We start from the raw sequence: 12349 nt of genomic DNA, 5'->3' as shown, positions 1-12349 counted from the left end.
CATTTCACACAAACATGGCACAACCCTGCCACTCACTGATTCTGAAAATCCCTAAGACCCGCAGCACCATGGTCAGCTTCCCTTTCTCCCTTGGGAGGAGGGTCTGCACCAGACTCAGACCCGGAGCCCAGTCTGGGGAGTGTGTCTGGCCTGAAGTGCCACCTCTGCTTACAGAGCCCTCACACAGGTGGGGTCTCCATGCCACAAATAGAGCTGGGGACAGGAAGCAGTTACCTTTTCAGGAATTCTTCCTCCCTGGGTGTTGGCCCTCGGCCACCCCCAGCAGCTGCCACGACTGACCGGCTTGCTGTTTGCTACCGTTGCAGGTGTACGTGCTGAAGCGGCCCCACGTGGATGAGTTCCTCCAGAGGATGGGGCAGCTCTTTGAGTGTGTGCTCTTTACTGCCAGCCTGGCCAAGGTACGTCCTGCTCCTAGCTGGGCGTCCCCAGCCACTCCACCCCGACCCCCTGTCTTATCAGACAGCCCTCTCCGAAGGTGGGGGAAGCTGTTGCTATGGTGACAGGTTCCCACCCCAGATGGGATGGATGCAGGCCATGTGCGCAGTACCAGCCTGAAAGGCTTCTGGGTTACCATGGTGACAGGGAGCCCTTGGAACAAATGCTCCATGAAGTTGCTGCATGCAGCCGCCTCGAGCTGGATGTCCACAGACCAGGATATCTCGAATGTGTCCAGTGTAACTGAGAAAGGGCATCTGCATCTCCTCTGCTGACTGGCAGCCCACCGCGAGAGGCTCCAGCCTTCATGTCCTTCATTAGCTTACACAGGTTTGGGGAAGGATGAATGTCCAAGATTGACCCGCATGCACAGGCCGGAGGAGGGTTCTGACTGCCCCAGTGAGCCCTGGGCAAGTGACTTCACTTCTCTCCACTCCGTGTCTTCTAGAAATTAGGGATAATTCCCTCTACACCTCTTGGGGTGGATCAAATGAGATAATGCATGTAAAGGGCATAGCATAGTGCCTGACTCATATGCAGCATGTACTCATGGAGCACCTGCTGTGCTCCACATGCCCCGCAGGCTCTGTCACGTGGTAAGTGCTCCTGATGTTCCTTGTTTAGTTATCATAATTCTTGATGATGACAAAATAATTCACATAGTTTGGCCTTGTAGCTTGGCATGAACCTTTGACCCAGCGTCTGTGCTGGCTCTAACCACGTAGAGTGGTTTCTTTGCCTTCTCCTACAGTTAAAGGACCCCCCCATATGGTTATGTCTGCCCTTTCACAGGTGTGCTGAGCCTAGGGGGACAAGAGGGTAGGCCCCCACTCCTCAGAGGAGATCCTTGCCATGACCGTCTCTCAAATCCTGACTCTGATGGGGCCAACACCATCCATTTGTGGGTGGCACCACCAGTGTCTCCGTGGGTGGCTCCAGGACTCTGAAGTGTCCCCAGAGATGAGCTTTGGGGGGGCCCAGGTTAGCCATCTGCCCATCTCACATGCAGTTCCCCACTGCCCCCAACAATTCCTAGCTCTGGACAGCTCCCTTCTTCTCCTCTGCATGCTGAGGACTCTGACTTCAGGTTCCCAGACATCCCGCTTTGCCAGACTGGCCATTCCTGGTTTGGGCCATCTCTTGGTCATGGCTGAGATGAGAGAGAACCCCACCTGCACAACATTCTTCCAGGCTCATTGCCAGGCCTTGAAGCATGAGCTGGTAGAGAGTGAAGCCAAAACCTAGGCCTTACTTTTGCATACTAAAAAGAACGTGGCCTCAGGGAAGACAGTCTTCCCCGTGGGCGCTCCTTCCCATGAATGGTACCAAGAGCAATGGTGCTATAGCGGAGATGGTTCTCCTGGCAGTGCTCTGAGGTGCTGAGGAGCCTGAAGTGACAGCTAAAGAAGTAACAAACAGGACGATTGCACCCGCTCAGGGGAGATGGAGAGTTGATGGGATTGGGGGCTGCTGTGTCGGGGGAAGGTTGGCAGAATCGAAACACTCTTGCTTGGCATTGTCCCCAGCACTCACTTAAGCATCCTTGTGTAGTCTCCCTTCCTGGACTGCTCCCACCTGCGCCTCCATCTGTCTCTGCAGCCCTTCTCTCAGTGCTGCTCCAGCCTGGCTCAGCTGCATCAGCTCCCAGGTGCAGCCTTCCAGCCCTTTCCTCCCTGTGGACAGGTGGGCACTCCCCAGTTTTTGGCTCTGGGCTCAGCTCCCAGCCAGCACTGCCACACTGGCCCACCGCCCAGGAGCCCCCAGGAACCCTCCGCTGACTGTCAGAGCCCTTCCATGTCTGCTTCCTCTTCTTGGTTTCCTTTACTGATGGATTCACCCAGCAAATATTTATTTAGTGCCTACTGTGTGTCGGGCTCTGTCTTGGGCCCTGGAGACAAAGCCCCTGCCCTCATGAAGCTTACATTCCCCACATTCATCTCCAAGGCCTGGAGCCCCCAGACTCAGACATTCCCTTGAAGGATGTATGCCACCACCAGTGTTAACAATTCTGGGGAAATTAATCGCTGTGTCACCAAGAGTCAGCCCCCTAGTACCCCTAGGGCACTTGGCTGCCCTTACCAGCTGAAAACTGCGGTGCCCACCTGGTCGGCAGGAAACACAGCCTGCTCCTGGGCTCTGCCCCTTTGGGATGTCTCCAGGGAAAGGAGGACATTCCCACAGTCGGAGCTGCTGCCTATAGCCCTGTGGCCCTGCGTCCTGCAGCGTGCTGGCATTTCTCGGCTCTCAGGGGCTGCTGTGCATTCCACTGCTGGCCTTCCCAACACCCGAGCCTCGGGGGCTTCCTGCCTCCCCGGCAATCTGCCGGGCCCTGGTGACACCTGGCTGTGCTGGTCTTGGTGCTGAGACATGGCCTCACATCGGCCTTGGAACTGCCAGTCTTTTGCCTCCAGCCCCAGCCACTCAGGGCGGCCCAATCTTTTAGACATCTTCATTTATGAAGATTTTCCCTCAGAGATAACTCCTTTATTTCTTTATCCAGTTCAGCCTGCTTTGGGAAAATTCCCCAGGTCATGAGAGAGGGCCAAGCAGAGTGAGCCCCAACTGTGAGCTGGGCTCACACTCCTTCTCATAAAACTCCTGGACTCCAAGGAAAGGGAAGTGGGTGTCTGATACCGGCCTGTGAGTGTCAGGGGCTGGCCTGGCCCAGCTACCCAGAGCACCCATAGGGGGCAGTGTGGCCTCATACCACACGAGCCAGATTCAAAGTCAGCTCACTCATTCAGTGATGAAACTAGTATTTCCTGAGCCCCCACCATGAGGTGGGCACTGTGCAGGGTGCCAGGGACGTCGTGGTGAGCATGACAGACAAGGCCTGGATGCACCCTGACCAGGGAAGAGCAAATCCAGTAATCCCTGGGGGTGGTGAGGGAGCTTGTGAAGGAGACCACTGTGAGGCCATAGTAGCCAGAAAGGGAGGGACAGGCGGCTGCTCCAGACGGGTGGCCGGGGAAGCCAAGACCTGAAAGGCGAAGAGACAGAAGGAGAGGCTCCTGCAGCGATCCCATGCGGAGGGAACACTGGTGCCAAGGCTCTGGCCATGGTCAAAGCCAGTGTGGCTCAGGTGACGAGCGAGAGCCGAGAGGTGGCAGAAATCACGTAGCTGCAGCCGTGTGGGGTAGGTCTCAGTCCAGGGACGCAGGTCGAGAGTCAGGGTTGAAAGCAGGGGAGTGGTGTGATGGGACGTGTTTTCCAGTGCTGCAAAGGAGATGCAGGGGGAGGAGGGGGCTCTTTGGGAGGCTCACACCGCCACCCCAGGCAGAGGTTACATAGGTTGGGATCAGGGCAGGCAGTGCCAGTTATACAGAGAGGGGCAGGTGGATTCAAGATACTCTTAAGAGACGGAACTGCCAAGAATTTCTGATGGATTGGATATGAGAGGTGAAGGAAATGGAAGAATCCAGGGTATCTTACGCAAATGGAAAGGAAAATAACCAGGATCCTAAAACACATCCAATTACTTAAATCCCTTTCTAGAAAAGTATATGGATCTTGCTGCAGTAGGCCAGGGTTTCTGGGCTCTTTCAGGTGCCTAGCCTTCACTGTGACCTGCTTTTCAGTACGCAGACCCTGTGGCCGACCTGCTGGACCGCTGGGGCGTGTTCCGGGCCCGGCTCTTCAGAGAATCCTGCGTCTTCCATCGTGGGAACTACGTGAAAGACCTGAGTCGCCTGGGCCGGGAGCTGAGCAAAGTGATCATTGTGGACAATTCTCCTGCCTCGTACATCTTCCATCCCGAGAATGCAGTAAGTGGCTCTAGGGGGAGAGAAGGCAGGGCCCCGTCCAGTTCCACGTTTGTGCCCTCAGACACCTGGGCTGGCTTTCTTGGCCTTCCCTGGGTGAAATCCCAGCTCTGCCACTTTGCAGGTACCTGGCACTGACCAAGTTATTTAACCTCACCGAGCCTTACTTACCTCGTCCATCAGATGGGGATTCTAGGGATGCTGACCCGTAGGATGGTTGGAGGATCGAGTGTGGCAGAGCGTGAAAAGCACTTAGAACGCTGTCTGCGTTGGGGAAGTGCTCAGGGAGCCTGGATCTTAGCCTTTTTCATACTGTTACTGAGAAGGGTTCCGTCAGTAACCTCCTGGAGCTGGCTTCATGACTCCTGTAGATTCAAAAGGCTTGGATGACCTCTTCAGCAGAAGTTCTTAAACAAGAATGAATAAGAACACCTCAGTCAAGGCCTTCAGACAAGCCTGCCAGGCTTTTCCACCTCGTAATGATGTCTTAAAAGTATACAGTGGGAACATTTCCTACATTAAACTCCCTGGAGCGTTGGCGGTCCTTAGTGCCTGCTCACTGGTGCAGCATGACTCTCCGAGCATGAGAGAGATGCCCTCCTGCTTCCTGGCCTACGCTTCCAGGGGGAGAGGGGCCAGCCAGGCCTGCTGGTGATGGCCAAGCCCTCAGCAGTACCGGCACGCTGGCCCTCAGCTCAAGCAGCCCGCCCTGGACAGGAGGCTTCCTCCCCAGCCTGGGCTTCTCAGACGCAACAAAAGCTTCCCCAGGGTCCTTTCCTTGAAGCCAGAAATCTGTGGCTCCACTTGTAACAAAAAACTGAGATCAAGCTAGATTCATTTAGTTAGTGCGCAGTGATTACTTGAGTAAACATTCCAAATTTGTTATATTTAAACATGTTCGTTTTAGTGAGTTAATCAAATTCAACATAATGCATTTTTTCATTTGTCTCTAACAGATAAGGATTACTTCTTAATATAATCACAATTCCATTATCACATTTGACAACTAACAGTTTCTTAATATTATCTAATATCCAGACTGTGTTCATATTTTCCCCATCATCTCAAAATGTTGTCCTACATTTGGATTGACTCAGAATCAGACAAGGTCAAAGCACTGCTTTGGTTAATAATGTATCTACTAATTCTTGTATAATCTTAACAATTCTCCCTCCCTTCTCCCTTTTTCTTCCATCCTATTTACTTGTTGAAGAACTCTGATTATTTGCCTTATAGAAATTTCCTCTCTTCTGGATCTGTCTAGTTGCAGCCTTATGGTAGTGTTTTACTATGTTTTTCTAACTGCCATATTTCCTTTAAACAAGTAGGTAGATTACTACTTTTCAAATTTCTCAATTTTTTCAAGAATACATCGTAGGCTGGGTGCCTGGGTGGCTCAGTCGGTTGGGCATCTGCCTTCGGCTTGGGTCATGATCCCGGAGTCCCGGGATCAAGTCCCATATCGGGCTCCCTGCTCACCGGGGAGTCTGCTTCTCCCTCTGCCCTTCACCCCACTTCGGCTCTCTCTCTCTCTCTCAAATAAATAAATTTTTTAAAAATTAAAAAAAAAAAGAATACATCTTGGTGATATTGTATACTTATGGTATCACATCAAGAGGCATATAATGTCAGGCTGTCCTACTTTTAAAGATTTTACTTTTATTACTATTATTATTATTATTAAGTAGGCTCCATGCCCAATGTAGAGCCCAATGTGAGGCTCGAACCCACAACCCCAAGATCAAGACCTGAGCTGAGATCGAGAGTCGGATGCTTAACCGACTGAGCCACCCAGGGGCCCCTTTAAAGATTTTAAATTGGTCTTTGGATTCAGGTGTTGTTAGCCTGTTCATCTGTTTTCAAATTCCCCATCATCCTTTCACCTAAAAATGTGAACAGCTGTTGATGATCATTGCCTCCATCAACTATTTCATTAAGAATTATGAAATGGTGATTTCTAAATTCTATCATTTTTTCCACATTTATTGGCTGGAACTCTGTTTTTGGGGTTTTTTTTAATCAAACTTGCCCTCATCGACTACTTGATTACCCTAAATTCAGTTTGAATGTTTGAATCAGGAAGTCAGGGTAAAGTCTTGGTTCTTTTTAATTCTTCAGTCTTCAGAGAAATGAGGTGGTGCTCTAGCAACTTCCAAAAGTAGCCAGTGAATTTGTTTTAGGTATTAATATGAACTCATGGATTTTTTTATTGTTATAATTTAATCCATTTATTATTCTTTTGGATGCTCAAATGTTCACCTTTGGACAGCGGACATCCCTTCATATAACAATAGTCTTTGAACGCTTCCTGTTTTCTGGTGCAACAAGATGTTCCATGCTCATCTTGTCCATTTTTTGCCTCAGCCCTGGAATCAACCACTTTTCTATGGAGCCTGGTTCCTATTAGTGGAAATGGTATTTAGAGACCACAATTTGGGTGGATTCTCATTGTTACTGAGATATCCTTTGCTTCTAGCCCTTTATACTGGATAGAGCTAAAATATAAGTAATCTTTAGAATAAAATTAAATCATAAATTCATATTGATTTTTCCAATTCAATGTTATAACAGCTTTTATTTCATTTCTTTGGTTTTGTTTTTGTATTTGTATCTCCTCTTGTGCTGAAACTCATTTCCTAAATATATTAACATCATTACCTATTTGACTTAGTCTATTGTACATGTTCAATAGTTTCCAAATAATAGTACTAACATTATTACTACTACTAAGACAATTAAATGCATGTACTGTTTTTTGGAGAAATGTACAGGCAGGACACTATGTTTTAAAATCACTTGAAATAATTCTCTGTGGCTATGTCACCAACTTTATATATACTTAGGTTCACTTTTTATTGCTTTCTTTTCTTAATTGTTTAATTTTATTGCAATTAGGTAACATATTTCCATGATTCCAACATCAAAACCACCAAACCACCAGCAGAGATTGATTTAGAGAAGTCTTGTGCCCATGTCTGCCCTCTCCCTCGTTCCTGCCCTTCCCCTAGGAGTAGTCTTTTTTTGTTGTTGTTAATCCTTACCTTGTTTATATTTTTAAATTATACAATGAATTGTTTGTTTCTGAGCAGTCTTTAGATTTGTAAAAGGGCCCAAAATACTACTTTTGAACTTCTTTGATTTTCCCCAAACTTCTTTTTTTTTTTTAATTTTATTTATTTGTCAGAGAGAGAGAGAGAACACCAAGTAGGCAGAGCAGGCAGACAGAGGGAGAGGGAGAAGCAGACTCCCCGCTGAGCAGGGAGCCTGATGCGGGGCTCAATCACGAAGGCAGACGCTTAACCGACTGAGCCACCCAGGCACCCGGCAAATTTCTTTTTACATCCCTTCTTTTGCACCTCTGGCTACCACCCGTTACCACCCCTCCCCACCCTCTAAAACAAAGTGTAAATCCTGTCCAGGCCCATGGCTCAGACTGTCCTGAAATGTTATACTTCTGCTTTTAAGTGATCACTGCTAAGGATGGAGGAAATCCCCTGCTTCCCTTTGCCGTGCAGCATGGCACGGCGACCCCAAGTAGAAGCTTCCCTGTGCCCTGTTCGTGGGCTCCCTGGTGGCAGTGGCTGGCAGGTAGCCTCTGGCTCCGGGTGAGGTATAAGGAGCTGGTTGGATACAATGGAAAGAGCTTTTGAAACTGGCAGGTAGCAAGGCCAGCTCTCCCATATTCTGCGCCCTGGCCGGCTTTTCTGTGGCAGGAAATCAAAACAGGCAAATGCACGCAAACTGGCATTAAAAAGCAAATACACTGACTTTGCCTTCCTCCCAAACCAGGTAGCTTTGGATCGATCATAGTTGGGACGGGAGAACACACAAGATGATGATGATGATGACGATGATGATGGTTTTTAGATACCTGTCCTCCTTACCAAAGAAAAGCTTTAAAGTGCGGGGGGCCCAGTCAGGCTAGGAGCTGCCCCCAGCGCTGGATGCGGTTCTGCTGCCCCCTCCACACACTGTCTTCCAGGTGCCCGTGCAGTCCTGGTTCGATGACATGACGGACACAGAGCTGCTGGACCTCATCCCCTTCTTTGAGGGCTTGAGCCGGGAGGACGACGTGTACAGCACGCTGCACAGACTCTGCAGTAGGTAGCGCCGGCCTCCGTCCGCCTCCCGCCCGTGCGCCCTGGAGCCTCCGGCCTCGGGGACCCACCTGGCCTCCGCTCCCTGGGAGCGGCAAGTGAGGACACTCCGTGCTCCAGGCCACGAGGTCCACGTGGCCACACCTACCTGTTTTCTTTTTTAAGAACAGAAACAACTATTTTAAAATGAACTCTTTTAACAAATTTCATAAAGGGACATGCATTTTACTGGATTTGCTTTTCTTAAAACATACCAAAAAGAAAAAAAAAACGGAAAAAAAAAAAAACAAGCTTGAAATCTTATCAGACTTCCTTTCAACTGTCCCCCCGGCCCTCTCCTCCAAGCAGACAACCTGTCCCTCTCTACCCCAGCTCGGAGCAGCTGACCCAACTCAGAATCTCTTTCCTACAGGATGAAGTGCCTTTTTGAATGTTATTTTAAGCCGAGAGTTAATTTTTCTACACAACATATTTCCAGACATCTTTTAGTCTTTTATTGTCTTAGATTCTCTAAAAAGACGAATATGACAATTTTCTAGAACCTGGGGAGGGGGGCGAGGGATGGAGGTGAGTCCTACAAGCCTGTCCCCCAGCAGGTGTGAGTGCTCTGACGCCCGGTGACGCGCCGCAGGGCCGGGCTCCCGCCAGGAGCCTCGGCGACCGTGGCAGCGTCTCCGCTCAGCACGGACCCGGTTTGGAATGTGTCTGCGGTTGCGCGGCTCGACACTTTAGGAGACAGTGGATACCTTTATAGTATCACTGTCACTTCGGGTGGTGACAGTCGTGTCCTGCGGTCACACTTCCCCCTGGAAAAGTGGCACCATCACCTCTGCTTTCACACCACTGCCATACTTCTGTACGTTTTTCGTTCTGTGGCTGTCGTTCTGGGTAGAGCAGTTCCAAGAAGCATCAAAACCCCCAGATATTTAAAAAAAAAAAAAAAAATCTGTGTTTTGATTTTTAAATTTTTCCTTTCCAAAAGCTGGATACACACGGAGCTGTTTGGGAATTTTCTTTGCTGCTCCCGCGCTGCCACCGAATGGATTTGACCAGCGGCTGTTACACTGTTCTTTGCCACTGTGCCTATGCTCAGAATCTGCTCCCTGCTAAGCTGCAGACTTGGACAGGGTCAGAAACGTAGGTGTCCCCCCTCAGCCCCCACTGCAGACTGCACCAACCGCATCCCTTCCCGGGCACTGGCCACGGGAGTTTGGGAGGGAACAAAGACACGGGGGCCAGCGCACCACACAGGCGTGGTGTTCATTCTGAATGTCCCCCAACATCAGCTACTGTGATGAGCCGACTGTTCTCCCCTGAGAACGTGCGGCCTCAACCAGCCACCGCATTGATGTGGCCCAAGTCCACTCCTGGTCTTCTCTTTTGAAGCACAGTCTATTTTCTGAGCCGGGGTTGGGGAAACCTGTCCAGATGTGGAACTCACCCCCCTGAGCCAGGAGAGGCGGGGTGCCCTCCCTGGGCTGGGGCTTCCTTTGCAGCCTTTCCCAGGGAGCTGTTTGAAGCAGTGCCATGTTCCTTGTTTGACAAGACAGTCTATAAAGTATTGCTCTTAAAAAATAATCTAAAAGAACCCTTTCGTGTCGGCACCATTGCCTTAGTCCTCTGTGGGGTGGGCCTCCGCCAGAGTTCCGGTGGGAGCGACCGGCACTAACAAGTCTGAAGATGGGCGTCGAAGTGAAATTTTGTTCTTGCTTTCGTTCACAAAATAATCACGTCCTCCCAACAGCACTTTGGGCTGTGGACTGCCGTGCATTCAGAAGAGAAGTGTTCAGGGGTAGCCAGGCGCCCCAGCATTCTGAGTGTGCAGAACCCAGTGATCCCCATGCCAGTCGCGGTAAAAATCGCCCCATGGTAGGCATTACCACAGAGAACGGCAGTCATGTGGCAGATCTGCACGTGCCCTAAACCTTGATTTGGAAAACTAGTCATTAATGACCCGCTGCCTTAAATGTTCTTGAATGTTGCAGTCAGGTGTCTGTCCTGTGTTGAAATCCACACAGAAATCAGTCCTGGGGACAGCCTTCGACCCGCCCTCCTGCCCTCTTGTCTGCCGGCATCACGCGCTCTTCTCTGGAACAGAGGGCAGAGAGGACTGAAATTCTAGAGTATTTCAGGGGAATCGAACCTAGGAACAGTGTCCCACTTCTGAGAGATGGAGTGAAGACGCTGGCGAGCTTGAGCCAGACACTGCACCTACTAGTTCCTGAAACCGCGAGCACCACTGCACGGCTGTTGGGGATGGAGCCCGGTTCCAGCCATCGCAGACACAGGCTGTGGGGGGGGGGGGGGGGGGGGCCCAGCAGGCCCCCCCCCCCCCGAGCCTTCTGGACCCTGTGCACCTTAGTTGACCACACTCCAAAATGCCAAAATTTTTATTTTAGCCCTTGATTCTGCTTTATGTACATAATCAGAATATCTATATCTCTCTATATATTTTTAATCATCTACATGTAAATGAAGCAATAGAATTCTAACATAAGGCCAAGAAATGAGATGAATGTTTGGGGTTTATGTTTTTTAAGGTAAATACGGGTATTGTTTTTAATTATTACCTTTTATTAAATTGTGGGCTTTAAAACCTAATGAACCCCATTAGCTATTTCTCTGTGCCATATGCTTCCCATGTTACCAAAATATCCCCCCCGACACACACACACACACTCTTTAACCAAAAGAGAAACCCAGCCTCCTGAGTTTCTTGGTCCTTTGCGTACCAGGTTAAAATATAGTCTCCTGGAAAGTATTTTTTATATTAAGATCTGGGACAGGAGATCTTGGGTCATGGACTCGGGCTCCTATGATGTGACAACATCTCTGGCCGGGCCTTGGGTGGCGGTGCCCGGGCCCATCTGAGGTGGTCACTGCTCTGTCTTCCATTGCTCTGGAATCCTATGTGTTGGTCTGTGGCTTCACCCGTTAGCTGTTTGTAAACAATGTTATCTGTATCCTAAGGAGGAACACCGCTTGTCACCCCCGATGGTTGGTGGGGAAGCTCCTTTGACACTGCAGTTTTGATGAGGTGACTTTGGAGACGCAAAGAGGCCCTGATGACACTGACTTGTCATGGTTGCAGCATTTGAACTTCTGGTATAAAAAAAGGAATCTGTAAATTTATAACCTGGCAACACTTTACAACCCTATATTTTAAAGACCGCTCTCTAATAAAATCTAGAACCAAGCAGCCCTATATGGTCAAACACTCGTGACGTTTGTGCCTCTGCTTTTAAAAGGTGCTGTGATGGACAGTTGGCAAGCCAGGGTCCGGGGGGGGGGGGGGCTTGAAGTGCTTGCAGTTACCTGAGCAAAGTCTTACTGGCTGCCTCTGTTCCTGTCTCACTGTAAAATTGATGGTGTCTGTTCCTGTCGGTTCTCCAGGGAGCTTCTCTGCAGACTAACACCCCTCCCCCGCCCCCCCCCCCCCGGTAGTGGAGATTCTGGTGCCTGGGTAGTCGTGGGTTTCTGTTGGACATTTGAATGTGACAAACAAGCCAGCATTACTTGGGAAATACTACATGTGGAATGTGCACGTTTCCAGGGGCGAGCATTGTCCGCCGGGAGGTTTGCAATGATTTCCTTCCTGCCAAAAATAAACACGTGAAACTGCGCCCTCTTGTGGATGGACTGCTTCTCCAGCGCCAGCGCCTCTTTCCGCTCGCTCTCCGCTCTGTTCTCTCCACCCGCATGGCCTCACGCCGGCGCGCCTCGGGGCTCCTGGGGCCCCTGCTTCTGCACAGCTGGGGTGGATGGGAGCAGGGCCGCGGCATCCCAGGAGCCACCGACCTTGACCCCCGGGGATGCTGGAGGACCATCCTGCCCAATGTTAGGCCCTGCAGACAGAAGCGGTGTGGCTCACTCTCCTTGCACCGGGATTCCGGTCCTGCCCACGGGCTTCCACGTGCAGCCCCCCACCCCACCCCATGGGAGCCACCGGCATTGTGTGTGGAGTATGGTACCTAAACCCAGAGCCCATGGGCATGCTGGCCGAGATGCTGTGATTACCAGCTGAAGCATGGCAAG

At 50.3% G+C, this 12349-nt stretch overlaps 1 protein-coding gene across 1 annotated transcript in view; it reads left to right on the top strand.

The window, feature by feature from the left end:
* CTDSPL (CTD small phosphatase like) overlaps positions 1-11936 on the top strand; it is a gene marked incomplete at its 5' end in the record, with an annotated part of 113052 nt that extends 101116 nt beyond the window's left edge. The window contains 3 exons of the mRNA XM_032409183.1: positions 327-419; positions 4035-4220; positions 8200-11936. Of these exons, the coding sequence (XP_032265074.1) occupies positions 327-419; positions 4035-4220; positions 8200-8325 (405 nt within the window). The remainder of the gene's footprint in view (positions 1-326; positions 420-4034; positions 4221-8199) is intronic.
* Between the last annotated feature and the right edge of the window lie 413 nt (positions 11937-12349).

Source organism: Phoca vitulina, unplaced genomic scaffold (genome assembly GCF_004348235.1).
Source record: "Phoca vitulina isolate PV1807 unplaced genomic scaffold, GSC_HSeal_1.0 scaffold10, whole genome shotgun sequence".
Classification (NCBI taxonomy): Eukaryota; Metazoa; Chordata; class Mammalia; order Carnivora; family Phocidae; genus Phoca; species Phoca vitulina.
This window is presented reverse-complemented; position numbering and strand designations above follow the sequence as displayed.